The 17,633-nt window shown below is 42.9% G+C and overlaps 1 protein-coding gene across 2 annotated transcripts in view; it reads right to left on the bottom strand.

Moving 5' to 3' along the window:
• Window positions 1-17,633, bottom strand: part of CPM (carboxypeptidase M) — an 82,915-nt gene that overhangs the window by 22,842 nt on the left and 42,440 nt on the right. For both annotated transcript variants that reach the window (XM_028533463.2, XM_036018698.1), the window contains exons 3-5: window positions 14,412-14,509; window positions 3,429-3,601; window positions 579-763 (exon numbers count right to left, since the gene is read on the bottom strand). In XM_028533463.2, the coding sequence (XP_028389264.1) occupies window positions 579-763; window positions 3,429-3,601; window positions 14,412-14,509 (456 nt within the window). The remainder of the gene's footprint in view (window positions 1-578; window positions 764-3,428; window positions 3,602-14,411; window positions 14,510-17,633) is intronic.

Here is a 17,633-nt window from a genome sequence, read left to right as displayed (position 1 = left end):
TCTGCCTCCTACAGAGAAACCCGTTACCCTCTCCCGAGAACACCCCTCCCCCCTCCTTCCCCGTGGGTAATGCACACACACCAGGCGGCATCACACAAAAGCAGCCATCCACATAAACCTGCTGAACAGCTAAAGAGCCGCCTGGTCACTCCTGCTCATTTCCGGAGGTCAGCGATGTTTCCCTAGGTTCTGTAGGGGTTAATGAAGCCACTGTCATATTTTAAGTCCTTCGTATTTACCTCATCCTGCAGAGTTTTAAGAGGAGTCAACAATTATGACTCATATGATTAGCAAAGAAGGGTAAATTGTTCTAGTTTTATTTCCTCTTGGCCATGGGGCCTCTTGTGAGATCGCGTAAACCCCAGTTTCTCTGTTTCAGTGATGAATGTCAGGCAGTCCTGTTGCTGCTGGTCAGTTGAGCCACACTGTCCATCTACAGTTTATAAATTGTGGGACGGTTGGCTCAGGGTTGAGAAAAGGAGGCTCTTTCTACCCCTGTCAGAGAAGTTAAGTGAGGAGGAGAGTTTACAGTTTCACTCTGGACTTAGAAAGCCAAAGCCGGGCCCGTGTTTGCTTACCTGGAACACCGTTATCAAATGGGAAACTGGCCACCAGGGCCCCACCGTGGAGGTTTGCGGAGAGGACAAATGTCTCTGTTTTCAGCCACTCCATGACTGCCACTGTTTCAGGCTGCCTTACTACATTGTTCACTTCAAAAGCATCGGGGAAATTCCTATTCAGGTCATAGGAGTTACCGTTTTCCCTTTAAAAGAAAGAATTTTTTAGGGTTTACTGGTGGTATGTGAGGGAGTAGATTCATGCCATGTGTGAACCTTTGGTTTGGGCTCCAGGTGTGGTGGATGGATGGTTGCCTTGGCAACCTCCAGTGGACCACACCTGGTATTCACACAATATGTCACCCCTTCCTGTGTGACTGGCTCACACCAGTGGGACAGTAGCTGTTGTGATGTAAGTAGTGGTTTGATAAGTGTTTCCATTTTGGGGTGTTTGCTGGTGGAACACTCTCTTTTGGGACCCTGAGATCCCCATGGTAGCCATGTGGAGAGTCCACACAGAGAAATGAGGGACCCAGGTGACCAGACTGCAGACACATGGTCCCACGGTCTCAGCCAGACCCTTGCTGAGGCCACAGGGATGCACGTGCCTGTTCTGCCCTGACAAAGTTCCTAACTTACAGAATTGGGAGTAAATAAAAAGGTGGTTGTTTTAAGTCCCAGAGTTTCCTGGTGGTTTATTACATAGCATTGAGCTGGCTAAAAAATTTGTTTGGCTTTTTCCATAAGACGGCTCTAGCAGCACTTAGTTGTCTCAACTTCATTTGAAACAATTTTGTTAGATTGTATTGTGATGGCAGTCATATCAGTGGGCATTTACAAAAAACCCCATCAAAATTGGTGAATTTTGGGGTAGCCATTTTAATATTGAAGATGGAAGAAAATAAGCAACATTTTTGGCATATTATGCTTTATTATTTCAAGAAAGGTAACAATGCAACTGAAATGCAATAAAAGATTTGTGCAGTGTATGAAGAAGGTGCTGTGACTGATCGAATGTATGGAAAGTGGTTTGCGAAGTTTCAGCTAGAGATTTTCTGCTGGACGATGCTCCATGGTGGTCGCTAGACCAGTTGAAGTTGATGGAGGTCAAATCGAGACATTAACTGAGGACAATCAACGTTCTACCATGTGGGAGATAGCTGACATTGTCAAAATCAATAAAGTTATTGGTGAAAATGAAAAATGAGCCTTTTAGTTTAGGGAAAAAACTAAACAGACTTTTTGGTCTACCCCATATTTGATAACGGAAACCAATGGAATGTGCTACTTTATACAAATGTATTTCTAAAAGTGGCACTGGCCGTGTTTAAGTATGCTAGAAAAACTTGAAGGAAATCAAGTGGTGAGCTTTTATTTATTTTGGTAAAAGTAACCAAATTTTAGTTGCACAAATATAAATGTATATTAGACATTTGAGAAAATCCAAACTTCCTGAGGTAACTTGAAACAAAATAAACAGTTTAAATCAGAAACGCTGCTTCCCTCGCTGACAGGAGCGCTCTCGCAAACTCGGTAAGTGCTCCTCAAACCCGCAGGACCTTCTGTGAGGAGCGTGGCAGACATCACCCCCACGAAGCGACACAGCACAAGAAGGGCAGGATCCTCGGCATGGGCAGGGTCAGTGGCGTAACGACAGGAAGCAGAATGACTGTGGTGGGCAAATCAAGCTAATTTTTTGCAAAAAGGCTAAAACTACAAAGAAGATTGTGCAGAGGCTTGAATGCATTGAGCCCAACTGCAGGTCCAAGCAAATGCTGACTGTTAAGAGAGTCAAGCATTTTGAACTGGGAAGAGGTAAGAAGAGAAAGGACCAAATGATCCAGTTCTGAGCTTCAAATATTGTTTTATCATGAAGACAAGATCTTGGGGGTTCACTTCAAAAAGAAACAGAGGGAGACAGAGAGGGAGAAAGAGAAAAGGAAGGAGGAAAAGGAAGGAAGGAGGGAAGGAAGGAAGGAAGGAAGGCAAAGGAAGGAAGACTATAAGACTCACTGTTCTTTTTGGTTAGTTCCGGCCCTGGCTTAATAAATCAAGTGGTAGTTACTGAGGACCTAGGTACTAATGCTAGACCCTAGGGATTTAACAATGATGAACACACTGGACGGGATTCCTGCCCTAAGGTAGCTTATAGTTCAGGCAGTAAACAAGAAATTAGACATTAAAAATTGTGCTGTGAAGGTCAAGTGCCAGGTGACGTGAGTATGATCAGGGACCTAATGCATATATGATAGGCTAGGAAGGAATCTTTGCCAACATGCTGGTGAAGCAGTGGGAGGCATGAGGAGGGGGCAATGGGAGGTAAGAAAGAGCCTGGCAGTTGCAGAGATGGAGGGCGTCTGAGCTTTCGTGCGGCATGAGAAGGAGGAGCAGTAAATGAGGCAGGGAGGTGGGCCCAGCAGTAAAGCAGCCTTCTTCGGGATTTTACTTTTCACCCTAAAAGCAACAGGCAGGCAGCCCTGAGGAGTTCTCAGCACAGCTGTGACAGGACACAGGCTATGAGATGGTTCCCCCACTCCTCTTACTGGGGCCAAGGGGACTCGCTCATGGGAGCCTTTTTGTTGTTTTTAAATTCTGTTTTCTCTTTTTAAAAATACTTTGTTTATTTTTAGAGAGAGGGGAAGGGAGGGAGAAAGAGAGGGAGAGAAACATTAATGTATGGCTGCCTCTCACACACACCCCTAACTGGGGACCTGCCTGCAACCCAGGAACTAACCAAAAGCCCTGCAAGCCCTGACTGGGAATCAAACCGGCGACCCTTTGGTTTGCAGGCTGGCGCTCAATCCACTGAACCAAATCAGCCAGGGCTTGTTTTGTTTTATTTTAAATAAAGATTGAGTAGCCCATCCTTACCTTCCATTGGTGTAAAAACAGTCAGGCTTTTTGACAGCTTCAAATCCATCTGGGTTCATTGAAGGCATGATGTGTATCCGGGTACTATTGATTAAACTTGTGATTTCAGGGTCTTTCCCATCATTGGTTACGAGATATTCAATTAAATGTAGCAGCAGTTCACGCCCTACAGTCTGTATGTGGGAAAAGGGTATTATTAGGTCAGAGGAAAATAAGAAAAATAGTCTGCAAAGCACAAATTCCCCAATAAAGGAACTCTACACAGAGTAGATACCAAAACCAGTTGCAAGAAAAGAGACCACTGTTTCCCAAGCATGCCGATACTCTGGCAAGTGGCAATCAGTCACAGGTGTGTTGAAAGTTGTTTGTTAGTACAATTTTTTTAAAAAGTTAATGAAAAAATACCCATCTGTAAATAATTGACTTTTCTTTAATTTTTTTAAATTTAATTATTTTTAGAGAGGGGAAGGAAAGGAAAAAGAGGGAGAGAAATATCAATCAGTTGCTTCTCACACTCCCCCAACCCCAGTGACTTGGCCCACAACCAGGCACGTGCCCTGACAGGGAATCGAACCAGCAATCTTTCCATCTGCAGGATGATACCCAGCCCACTGAGCCACACCACTCAGGGCTATTGATAATCTACTTTTTGAAAAGGAATTAGAGTGAACTCAAAACACCAATTTAAAATAATATATGTACCCCCCATGCACTGCAGCATTATTTACAATAGCCAAGCTATGGAAGCAGCCCAAGTGCCCATCAATAGATGAGTGGATAAAAACATTGAGGTACACAATGGAATATATTCAGCCAGGAGAAGGAAGTAATCCTGCCATTTGCCACAACATGGATGGATCTTTAGGGCATTATAGCAAGTAAATGATTCCGACAGAGAAAGACACATACTGCATGGCATCGCTTATATGTGGAATGTACAAAGCCGAACTCAGAAACAGAGGCTAGAATGGTGGCTGCCAAAGGCAGGGGGTGGGGGAAATAGGGAGGTGTTGATCAAAGGGCACAAAATTTTAGTTGTAAGATGATTAAGCTCTGGAGATATCATTTATGGTGTAGCGATAGATAATTAACAATACTGTACTATATACTTGAAAATTGCAGGAAAAAACCCACATTGTGGTACATATATATATAATGGAACATTACTTGTCCATAAAAAAACCTTACCATTTGCAACAGCATGGATAGACCTAGAGGGTGCTATGTTAAATGAAGTAAGTCAGTTAGAGAAAGACAAATACCATATGATTTCACTCATCCAGGGGTTGGCAAAAGTAGGTTTACAGTTTTGTGTGCATGAGTTTATTTTTTAAATTGTTATTATATTATTTGTTACGAACAACTGTAAACCTACTTTTGCCCACTCCTAAAGAGCAAAATAAATGAACAAACCAAATAGAAACAGATTCATAGGCACAGAGAACAGATTGATGTTTGCCAGGGTTTGGAGAGGGCTGGGTGAAAAAGGTAAAGGGATTGAGAAGTACAGACTGGTGGGATGTAAAGTACAGCATAGAGAATACAGTCAGTCTCACTGGCATAGCTATGTGTGGTGCCAAGGGGATACGAGAAGTATCTCGGGGAACACTTTGCAAAGTATGCCATATGCCTGAAACTAATATAAAATAATACTGAATGCCAAAAAAAGAAAAACTTCGTGTCACTATCATTTTCCTAGAGATATGTTTCTAATGTACACTAGAATAAAAGCATGACTATGAAAATAAAGTAGTCATTACACTCATCTAGACTTATCTTATGTAGCAATGAGACTGATCAACTGGAAGCCTGTGAGAGGTCATGCTTTACAACCCCCAAAGAAGAGATTTACTATTTTTCTTATTAAAAAATAAAAGTCATTCACATTTCAGCCTTATTAGAGAAAGAATTGATTAGGCAACATTGGTTACTCCCTCTAATCCTGGGTTCAAGGAATGTTTCTGAGAAAGCGATGTTTGCCTGACATAAGATCAGATGCCGTGAGCGGGCAGGAAGTGGGCAGAGGGGCCGGCAGGTGCACAAACGAGGACAGTGCTGCAGAGCACTGACTGAGGTTCGCAGTGGGCAGGGAGAAGTTCAGTTACGCCTCCACTGCAGGAAGTCGCTGTTGTGACACAGGATGAGCAATTCCTTCGTGCCCCTCAGTGGCAAGCAAGCAGAGACCTCATTTTATGAATTTGTTATCTGAATAAACACAGAATAACTGGGACTAAGAAAATTTGGTATATGTGAATTACATATTCATAGGTAGCCATAAAATTCAGAGTGGAAATATATTCAGTTCTGACTTCAATTTTTTTCCTATTCATTTCTATTTTTTCCCTACTGTGAATTTTTTAATTCTTGTATTATTATTTATTAATTATTGCATTATTTTCTGTATGAACTGTAAACCTAGTTTTTACAGTAGGGACCGCCAAGTCCGCCAGCCACCTCCTCGCCTGCCCAGGTCCACCAGCCACTGCCTTGCTGTGAGTCCTCCCTACCCGGCTGCCCATCTCCGCCCCTCCTCCACCCCTCCTACCAGTCTGGGTGAGTGTTTCTTCTTTAAATCCTTGGTGGTCAAACTTACATACAGTTCAATTTTCTGTCAGTTCTGGTCTGGTCAGTTTTTGTTTTTAAATTTGTTGTCCTTTTGGTTGTGCGAGGAGGCACAGTGTGTCTACCTATGCTACCATATTGGCCAGAGGTCCTGTCGAGTTTTGTATTTATAATAAAAATTATCACTTGAAAAAGTCCTTATGAACTGATAACCAGAAAAGTCCAGTGAGCCATACATTGGGTTTCCAATTCGGAGTTTTGGAAGCTCAAACACTTTTGGACGTACCCTCCATGCGTCATTTACTGACTAGCCTAAAACCAGTAGACAGGGGACTAGTGACTTTGGTTTTCCAAGGTAACTTTAAATGTAGAAAGTGTAGTTGATTTAAGGAGCTCTTCTGGCAAGGGGTTGGGGAAGAAAAAGAAGTAAAGGAAAGGGAGGAAGAAGAGATCAGGAATCACTTGCAGCTCCTAAGACTTTCAAATGCTGGTTGGAGACTGTAGGATGGTTCGATCGGAGGGGCCACTCAGGAGAAAGCGGAGTCCCATCTGAGCCCCAAGTCAAGCACAGAGGGGGGCCATGTCAGAGTCCCCACATGGCCCCGAATGTGAGTTTCCCTCTTCGTTGTCTGAGCCGCACATCCTCAAGCACGCCAGAACTCAAGGCATGAGTTGGCAATGAAATTCATTCAACCAAAAGCAAATGAAAACAAAGAAGAAATGTAAAGAAGCTATGATTAAGCTATAAAACTAGATTAAGCAACTGTGTTAATATGGGTACAGGATACAGTATAAAAGTTAGATTTATAGTTAACAGAGAGGGTAGAGGCTGGGGCAAGGAGAGGAGAGGAGAGGGGAGAAAACTTTTCCAAGTGCCAATTTCTCACTTTCCATAGCAATGGCTTGTAAGATACTATTAAAAGTTAAAATAACTTAAAATATTTTTGAAAAATTTTTTGTAATTTTTTCTTGACTTTAGAAGACTCTTTTGATACCCAATTTCTTATTTTGAGAAAATATCAAGTTCACCAATTATTTTAGTTCCACTTCAGTTTTATTGCCAAAATAGTATTAAATCTCATACTATTTATTTAAAAATAACATGTACTATGACACACATTTTATTTTATATCCTTTTAATCCCTCTCATTCTCTTACTACAAATATATATATATATATATATATATATATATATATATCTTGAATAATATTTGACAAATATTAGTGATGGTTATTTTCTAGTGATGGTATTCTGAATGATTCTTATTTCTTCTTATTTTTCCAGTGTCACTTGTAAATTAAAGAAAACTTATGGTAGTGAAAAAAAAAACAATAAAATCATGATTTTTTTCAAGAAAAAATGTGTAATAAAGATATTTTCTGTTTGTCTCCATATGCCAAAACAAATCACAAGTTCCTAACTGCAGAGGATAAATAAAAATCTTGGAAATACAATAAAGAACTAATGAAGAGTCAGATAACTTAAAAATGCTGAGGTAAACAGATGAAATTTCAGGGGAAGTTAAACAAAGTCCTCTTTTTTGTTGTTGGGACACATTTTTGCTGTCTCTGTGACAGCAGATTTATGCCAAATAATATTCAAATTAATTCTTCCCAACCTTAATATAAATGTCTCAAACACTCATGTTTTATGTATAAACTTCCCTTCATTTAAAATTAAGTCTTTAACTATGAAACCTTAGAGAATCCAAATTTTAAGAAAGAAAGTGGTCAGTCTCCAGTAGCTTAACCAGCCTTACTTCACTGAGCCTGCTTCCTTCCTTCTGGGGAGAGTGTGGACTTAATGAGAGAATCCCCAATGAAGTCACTGAAAGGCTGGGTGAACACACCAGCTTCTGAAGCCTTTCATTCATAGTTCATAGTTCATAGTTCATAGTTAAAATGGCAATAATCCAGAAAACAGAAAAGAACTATCAGTTTTAATTCAGTTCAGTCAAGTTGGAATTTTTTAGGTAAAATTGAGTGAGTTCTTTCAACAATGTGTATAAAGAATATAAACACTTTGCTGTGGCTGGTGTGGCTCAGTGGATTGAGTGCCAGTTTGGGGGCCAAAGGGCCACAGGTTTGATTCCCAGTCAGGGCACATGCCTGGGTTGTGGACAGGGTCCCCAGTTGGTGGGGCACTCAACAGGCAAAAACACATTGATGTTTCTCTCCCTGTCTCCCTCCCTTCCCTTCTCTAAAAATAAATAAATATTTTTTAAAAAAAGAACATAAACATTTTTTGGCATTAACAATCCACAACATAGGCAGTGTGTTGTGTGAGAGGTAGCACAAAAACGTCAGCTCTCCTAGTGACAGAATCTGTTGTTGCAATGCTACATCGTAACCCAGCTTCTGGGGGAAATATAAGCCTGTCAGTTCTGAGGCTGTGCAATAGTGTTGCAGATTTAATTCATTTGTTTGACTGATTAGCAAAATCCTTCTTCCAATAGTCTTAACTATTACAGGATCCAGCACACTGTTACCTGGCCTCCCAAAGTCAGGGTTCCACTTCCTGCCTACGTGGTCCCATAACTCTCCACGCTTGTGCTATCCTAACACAGTTCGAATACATTACAATGGCCTGACCAAGCTTGAAAGACCCTGCTCCCCAACTCCACCACCTAAAATCCCTGAGGGCAGGGATGCTAATGGCTTTCTCTGTAGCACTGGCGTCTTACTCAGCTCCTGGTATATCATGTATTCAAAAATTACTGCTGACAAATGCATTACGAGGTCAAGACTATTCTAAGAAGGAACTTTCTGAAAACATGAGGGCATAAGGCCCTTAGGGAGGGGAGATGTACAACTGCTCAAGTTATTTCATTTGAAGGATTTTCAATATTGAACACATTTTATGGAGCCTGGGGTTAACAAGTCTGGTCGTGACGAGGACTCCCAATTTCTGGTCACCCTAGTCAAAGTGGAGATAAAGAAAAAAGATAGTTATATCAGGAATTAAATACATGTCTTAAAGGAATTAGATACTTCATCTGGAGTAAAGTTTAGTTCTGTCTAAATCCAAAAAGGAAGAATCAATTATCCAAAGCCATACTGCAAAACTGAGGACATTTTGCTGTCAACTAGGGAAAAATCCTTGGGAAGTAGCTTTTGGAAGGACAAGCCTCACTGCTTTAATTTTTTTGTTTCGTTCTTACTAAGTTTGGCACCTCTACAGCGCGCTGACTACACAGCCCAGAGTTTCCAGGACAGGCACAGTTTCAGACAGCTGTCCTACTGCTTATGTCAACATTAACGTACCCTCTGAAGACATACACACTACATCTCATAAACCATCTCATATCCAGAATGTATGTGAAAATCATTTATCTTTTAAAGTTGAAAAAATATGGTCACCATTACCCAGAGAATGCTTTTCCCTTCAACCTATCTACCTGGAACACTCCCACAATTGGCTATATGAATTGATGCCACCAAATGTGAAATTCTAAGTGTGGGGTGGCTATTTCAAAAGTCTATACCCAAATAAACCATCATAGTAAAAATAATGCACTGATGTTTAAGAAACAGAAGCTCAAAAAGCATCAGACTTGGCAATTCAGTTAAGCTTAACAAACACATGTGGAATACCGACCCTCACGCTACTCTCGACCATGGCCCCTGAGGTCAAAGGTGCCTGTGAACCCAGCCTGTACTTTGGCCTGTCCTTTGCCGGTCACTGGACTGGTTTAAAACTATCGGCACCCAGCTTTCTAAGCACATAGGTCTCACTTGAATACATATTTCCATTGGAGATTAATTAGATATGTATTAACAAGTCTAGAGATTACCCTAGTGTAAGACTTTCTTTTCTACAAAGTTTTTAAAAAGTGGAATAGAAGACAGGCACTGAACAAAGAGAGGGGAGGGCTCGAGGAAGGAAGAAGCAGCGATTTTCCAGGCTTCTCTCCTGTACCCACAACTAGGCTGAGGGTATCAGTTGTCCCCAGTTTCAGGGTAGGACCCCAGTTTTTGGTAAAGCTGTGACTGTAGACATTGGGTGGTACTTTACTCCAAAGCCAGCCAGTGGCAGAATGAGGTGGAGGGGCAGGGAAAGAAGGCAAAGGCCTGACTCCCGGACAGTGCGAATGTCCAAGGAGTGAGGGCAGGGCACAGGGCCCCACTCAGTGTGTGCTGGGATCGTCCCTTACGATGAAGGACAGTTGTTAGTCTGCAGGTGCGTCAGCTCTGCCACTCGGGAGCTGGCCTGAATTAAACCTGGAACTGGGGCTTCTGTAGTGCAACCCAGCAACGTGTGTACCAAGGACTGGGTGGTCTAGAAAACGCCTGCTGGTCTTGCTAACATGGGAAGGGCAGCCACTACAGATGTGTCTCCTACATTCTGAGACAGCATGCACTTCAGGTGACACAGCCTCATCAAACGTCAGCTGGCTCCCCTGTGTGGCTCCGGGGCTGTCAGGGAGGGGAAGCAGGGAGTAAGTAGGACCAAGAAAGGGACAGAGACAGGTGCCTGGGAGATGTTCATCCCGGGGATCCTTGGAGCTGGCTCCCCTTTTACTCAGTGAATGAGCCCGAATCTTGTTGTGAAATGGCACTGGAACAAGAAGGTACCCATCCAAACACAGTTAATTTAATTTATTTGTAAAAAATAAACCATAGATCTATATGGAAAAATAAAAACAGAATATTCCAGAAGCAGCAGAGAGAGTACAGGAGGCAGAGCTGAGGCTCCGGCTCTGGGGTCAGGCAGCATAGCACCAAACACAGACCTGGACCCCTTTCCAGGCAAATGACTAGCAGACGAGCCTCCTGCAGAGGTGAGCAAAAGTGCTCGGTGTGGTCTGTGCTCAGCGCATGCGGGCAGTTTTCACTGATGTGCTGTGCAGCACTGCAGAGAAGGCAACTGACACCCAATCCATGTGCACAGCCAGTCAGCATCATGCAAAGGCTGTGAGCTGATGCGATGGCAAGTGACTGAAGACAACAAAAAAAATATCGCACAAAACAAGAGTAGATTTAACTTCACTTCTTCAGTGACAATACTTGCTTGCAGACGCAGGGCCATTTTAAGTTGACTTTGCTACTCACAGTTGGCTTCTTGCCTTCCCGAGTGTGGTCAGGCTCCTCAGCCTACACCCTCGGCGTCAGCCAAATTAACCCATCTGCACAATTTCTAAGATGCATTTTGGCCAAAAAAACTTCACCTAAATCCAACAAACTTTTAGATCTGACTTCTCATTTGAGGTAGACAGAGGAACTCGAAGTACAAGTTCAATGATACAATAAGGAAGGAAACAAAATGTCCAGAACATGGGACATTCTGCAGGACAGCTGACGGGGTCTTTGTTAAATCTACTGTCAAAGATTCCCTAGATGCCAGATTAATGGAGATTCGAGGGACATAGCAGCCAGATGTGACACATGATCCTTATTTGGGCAATTTCAGGGGACATTATAGGACAGTTGGAGGAACTGGAAAGTAGAGAACAAGGTGAAGACAAGATACAGATTTATGGACAGAAAAGGGAGTTAGTGTTAACTTTAAGAACATTATAAATAGCAAATTAGCATGCTCATTTGCTAAAAGTGCAGGCACAGACATGCACAGTCACAAATCTGGAACAATAAAGAGTAAGGAATTAACAGTCCTAATTTTTGGAAGGTCAGTATACAAGGTCTCTTGTTTGCCTATCTGTATTTTTTCTAAGGTGTACATATGTTGGTTTTGTAAAAATAGATTATTTTTAATGTAAAAAAGATCTGATTCTAAAGCAATAATGAGGTATAAGGCAGGTCTGATAATGGCCTTGTATCTTCCTGGTGGTGATGCCACCATCACCTGGCCGTGGCATTGGATGTGGAAAACACACACACACACACTGGGGTGGGTCCAGGAGAAAGAGGAAACATTTTATTTTTTTTCTTTTTAAAAAGATTTTATTTATTTTTAGAGAGGGGAAGGGAAGGAGAAAGAGAGGGAGAGAAACATCGATGTGTGGTTGCCTCTCACACGACCCCTACTGGTGACCTGGCCCACAACCCAGGCATGTGCCCTGACTGGGAATCAAACCAGTGACCCTTTGGTTCACAGGCAGGTACCCACCCCAGCCAGGGCTAACACTTTATAATAATGTGGTTAATTCTGTCCACCATGTACTTAGTGCACACGTGCTCCCGGCTGGGATTCTCTACAGGAGGTCCACAACTCCCAGAAGAGCCATAGACCCTGAGGTCAGCATTTGAAGTTTGTGCCAGAATTTTAAGGACTCCGTCCCAAGAAGGTTAAGAACCATTGCCCTGAATATTAACTATGTTGCTTTTTATTTTTATTTTTTTAGAAAAGATTTTATTTATTCATTTTTAGAGAGCAGGAAAGGGAGGGAGAAAGTGAGGGAGAAAAACATCCATGTGTGAGAGAAACATCAATCAGTTGCCTCTTACACGTCCCCAACTGGGGACCTAGCCTGCAACCCAGGCATGTTGCCCTGACTGGAGATCGAACTGGTGACCTTTTGGTTTGCAGGCTGGCACTCAATCCACTGAGCCACACCAGCCAGGACCTGTGTTGCTATTTAATAGTAAGTTTTGAAAATGTTCTTTCAATGCCAAAAGATCTGGGAGGAGAAGGATGAGGAAAGCGGTTAGACCCTGTACCTCCTGTGACTCCTCTACTCTCCCGGGTTAAGCTGTCGCTTTCCCCAGCTCCTAGTGGCACCAGGACGGCAGAATATACACGATCTCAAATTCAGAATGATGAGTGTCTCCATGGTCTCTAGAGCCCACAAACCCTGCTCCCAGCTGGGCCACACAGAGGGTAACAGGACTTCAAGTCCCAACCCCAAAACACACTGGAACTTTTCCCCTGCCCCATCTCAGTCCTCAGATCAAAGTGAGCTGGAGAGCCCTGATTTGATGGGATATATTAACTACCTGGGGAGCAAAATGCCAGAAATTCAGGAAAGTACATGGGAGGAACAAGCAAATTCAGAGATGAGTGAGGGAAAGGACTCTTGCTTATCTTCGGAAGTTTCAGTTCAGAGGATTAAATTTTGAGCAGCAGGCTGCACCCTCTGAAATGCCAGGAATTCAGTAAACAAATGACTGAGTCAACGAGTGTCATGTATCTCTGATTAAAAATGGATTCCACGGGACCCTGATCAACAGGGAGAGGAAGTCTGGGCTGCTGTCTGGAATGAATGGTTGTTTTATTAAAAACAACGTTGGACAGACTCCTAGCAATAGTAAGTCTTCTAGAGCACAGCCCATTATGCTAAAAAAAAAAGTCACAGGGGGATTGAACTTCCACTCGCCTACAAATCCGGTTCAAAGATCAGCCCCTTGCTTGGAGGCGAGTGCTTGCGGCTTAGATCCAGATGCAAGAAGTGCCCTCTCTGGGTGGGACAGGTTGGGCAGCATGCCTGGAAAGGGCCGGCTGTGTGCGTGTCAGGAGGGGCGTATCCTGTTTCGGGAAAGCCCAGGTTTGGGGAGGGTTAAGTCAGGACAGGAAGCTCAGCATTTGATTAGAACATGCCGCCCACACTAATTCGACTTCAGAAGTGTTTTAACAAGCCAGCCAGTTGTACTTACTGGATATACATTTACTTCGACATTCCTTAAAGTTAGGTGTGTTTTACAATTTGTTCCACACTATTCCTACAGGAACTTTCTTTAATGCGATGCCTAGAACTGTCTTTCCCTTCCACCTGATTGCCTAGTTGTATGGTGTCCCGGGGAATGGAAAATACTGCAGTTGTCATATTCTTAAAATACTCGGAGGAAGTAAGGCAAGAAATAGCGGGGAGCATTTTCAAGCCTAGCAAGAATGGTAGGGCAGGTAGAAGTGGTAAAAGGGCATTTTGCCAAATATAAAATAAATAACAGAAAACCAGAAAAAATAGAGTTTCTCCTGGTCAAGCTGGAAAAGAGGCAAGACATCACAGAATTTATGTGTTTGTAGATGGTGGGTATGAGAGAGTCTTAACTATGATTGTGTAAACTTGAGCATTGAAAGCACTGAGTATTAGATTAAGAGCAAGTGACAAAAGCTTTCAAAAAACCAGATATCACATGTTTGGAGAGCTACTTGGGGTCTTCTGATGGTTTGAGTTCAAATACAGTATACCTCCTTCGCTGGGTCACCTTGATGCTGACCAGGGGGCAGGAAATCAACCCAGGAAGGAGTTCAGGGACTCAGCTGGCATTTCGGCACCACTGGTCTCTCAGCCCCCAAACAAAAACGAGCGCAAGTTTCCCTCAAAGGACTCTGGGTAAACAACCAATGGGCTGTGCCAGTGGCCGGCCCGGTTGCTTGTTCTCTCAGAAGGCCTAACAGGAAGACCTGTCCAGATTCTTTGCTATAATCTGCGCTGCCTCCTTGGCATTTACACAGAGCTCAAAAGACCCCAGGGGATATTTCCGTCCGTAGTGATACTTCAGATGTTCAAGCCCCATACATACCTCATCTCCGTGCATATTTGCCACGTATTTGAACTCTGGGATCCCAATTCTGTGTTCCTTTGGGGAGCGACCCACAACAAGAACCCACAGGTTTCTGCCTTTATAGGGAAGAAAAAGATAAAAAAATAAGTTGTCTTTTGAAAGGACAAATGAACTCGGGCAGTGACCAAAGGGAGTAGACGATGCCACTTCTCCCGCCTGACCATTGTTTCATGACGCCTGACATCCGTGACTGACAGCTCAGCGCTCAAAGTGCTCCTAGCTCACTGCCAGCCCAAACCCTGGCGATTTAGCACAAATATTTAACTTACTATATTAAGATGTGATTTTTAAAACCCAAAGACTTATGAGGCTACATGGATCTGATTTTTCCAAAATGCTTGTATACTTTGCCCTGAGTTTCTCATGATTTATAGAAATGATCTTGCTAATCCACACAATTACAGAAACTTGAATTGCAGTTGGTGGTTGACTAGGAGGGTGCCATGACTCTCAGGACAAGGAAAGGGGGAGAAGCAACAGCCACGACACAGGTAACTCAGAAGGGAGCTTGTCCTTCTGGAGAGAAATCCTGGATCTTGTCTGCAGATGCTGATGGGACACAGCTTTTTTGCAGTGAGTGTCCTTGATGTGCCGGAGTTGTGTAAAGTGAACTGGGAACCACAGTGCATCCTAACAACACCTCCGGGAAAACACTAGGTCCTAACTCTGTCACAGATGGTGTGATGTGGGCAAGGAAGGGCAGAGACTCCAGATCGTTGAGGATTTGCTCTGTGTGTTCATTACAGCTGGTACCCTGGTTCACATCGTCTCAGGTAATCCCTTGTCTTAACTCACCAAGATGGATTTTTAACCAGTCTTCACAAATGAGAAAGCTGATCTTCAAAAATTATTAGGAAAACTGCTTGTGATCCCAAAGCCAGCCAGTAAGAGGCTGTGATTGGAGCCAAGACCTGAATCCTAACTATTTGATTTCAGTTCCAGCGCTCCTTCCACTAAAAGCTGTCCGTCCATCAAGTGTCTGGTTTCCTAATCAGGAAAATGAAGGGGTCCCTTTCTATTCTATCACCGTCTGGCTCTTTGAACTCTTTGAATGCAAACATTTCAAAATTAGAGACTGGGGATTGTATGTTTGATATCTATCACATGTATACCAAGTTCAAATATCGGTGATGTCTAAGCCTTCTGTGGAATTCAAGAGCCCAGAAAGGAATGTAACAGCAGCTAATGGGCTAATGTAGAGCAGGCTTCTGCAGAATTTCAGATCCAGGTCCTTAAATCAAGGGTCCCACGGCCTGAGAACACCCAGTTGCCATAAGGAATCCAGTAAGAAGCAGATACTGGACTTATCTTTTTCACCATTTATTCTTATTGTAACAATAGGATGATGGCTTTAGATTTAGTAACTACAGGAATTCTCAGAAAATGACCCCAGATGCAGTTTATCTGATTGATGCCTCCTGTTCAGTGCAGGACACCCTACATCCACTTATTCCGTACTACTTCACCTGGGCATCGAACCAGGCAATTAGGCTGCACAGGTAAGTCCTCTATGCCCAGCGAGTTTCTGATCTAGTGGAGAGGAGCAACGTGCAAACATGTAATCACACTAGATGGTGACGTACGACCCCAGGACTGTGTGTCAGGCACTGTGGGAGCAGACTACGATGAATGGTTAACCTGTTCCAAGGATGGGGATCATGTAAACCTTGACGGGTGTAGGGTTTTAGATCTGACGTCTGAATGGGGTTCAGAAGAATGAGTTTGCCATGTGGACCAGCACAATCCACCTGCCAGAACCATTTCATTAACCAGAACCTTCCAATCCCCCACCATGCCAATTCTCAGGTCATTCGGAGTTAATTGTACAAAATTAACATTTTCATGTGAAGCAAGGAAGAGCTTTTTCCAAGGACAAGCTATCAAACCTGGCTCTTTAAGTTTCCTTCCAGGGAATTCTTTTAGGTGGCTATTCATGCTTTTAAAGCTAAAATAATCGCAGATTTGTACAGAATATGGTCTAGTCCCCTCATGGGCAAAGGGAAAAATCCAATATCTCTACATAATATTTACCAATTGTTATATTTATAACTCTACATCTGCAATGCTGACCTGACAAATAAAGGAGAGTGTAAGACAACAAAAATCTGACTTGACATGGATAGCCAGTATTGCTGGGTTTAAGGAAGGAGAGAAACCAAACCAGTTAAAAAAAAAAAAAAAGTACCTTGATGAGAAACTCAACTTCAATTTTAGCACAAATGGCCTGGAAGTGAACTGCAAGATGAGAAACTCACCTTGAATAAACCTCAATGGCACAAAGTCTAAGACAGAAACCAAGCAATAAATCCAGAAGATACTCACACAGTGCTTTAGGAAGGACAAGCCTCTCGAAGGGTTTTAAGCACCCTCTCCCACAAACACTGGCTGTCTCCAGTTTCGACCAGGGTTAATATACAAAGGACAAATGTTTACTTTTCACAGCCTGATTGCCAAGATAGGGTAATTTAAACAAGATTTTTTTTCTATCAGGGTTGGAAAGGTTACCTTTATTCCCCCAAGTTCTTCCTAATACCAGGTGTGCTTAAGAGTTATGAATTGCTTGGTTTCTTTCCCCTCATCACAAAGTAAACAAAACTTGGATTCCAAATGTTTTAGTATCTGTGTTCAGGAACTCACTAGGGGCTTGACAAAATCCCAGTGATGTGATGGGGGTGCCCAGCTGGGTTTGTCTGGAGGACTGAGGACAGCCTTACAATTCAGAAGGCTGCACAAAGACAAGGAAACAGGCAATAAGTGCCACAAACTTCTACAGGAGTTCTGAAGAAAGTAGGAGAAGCTTAGAAATTGAAGTACGAGGTCTTCCCAGATAGTATCCAGCCATGTACTATGAAAAACAGAGATGTTTATTGAAGAAGATACACCATACAAGAAACATTGTACATAGGACAATGACGCCTCAGTCCCCTTCAAAGTAGGCACCTTGGGACCTCACACAGTTCTCCCAGTCGCCATCAGCTGCCCCATTGTATTTTCCTGAACCTCATCAGTGGTCTGAAATCTCTTCCCTTTCAAAGGTGATTTTAGTTTTGGGAACAGCCAGAAGTTGTAGGGCACCAAATCTGGGCTGTAGGGCAGATGAGTCACCTGGGTGATTTGATGTTTTGCCAAAAAACTCCACATAAGACATGATGCATGAGTAGGCACGTTGTCATGATGAAG

Source organism: Phyllostomus discolor, chromosome 2 (genome assembly GCF_004126475.2).
Source record: "Phyllostomus discolor isolate MPI-MPIP mPhyDis1 chromosome 2, mPhyDis1.pri.v3, whole genome shotgun sequence".
NCBI classification, from domain to species: Eukaryota; Metazoa; Chordata; class Mammalia; order Chiroptera; family Phyllostomidae; genus Phyllostomus; species Phyllostomus discolor.
Note: the sequence above shows the minus strand (reverse complement) of the source record. Positions and strands in the feature narration are given on the sequence as shown.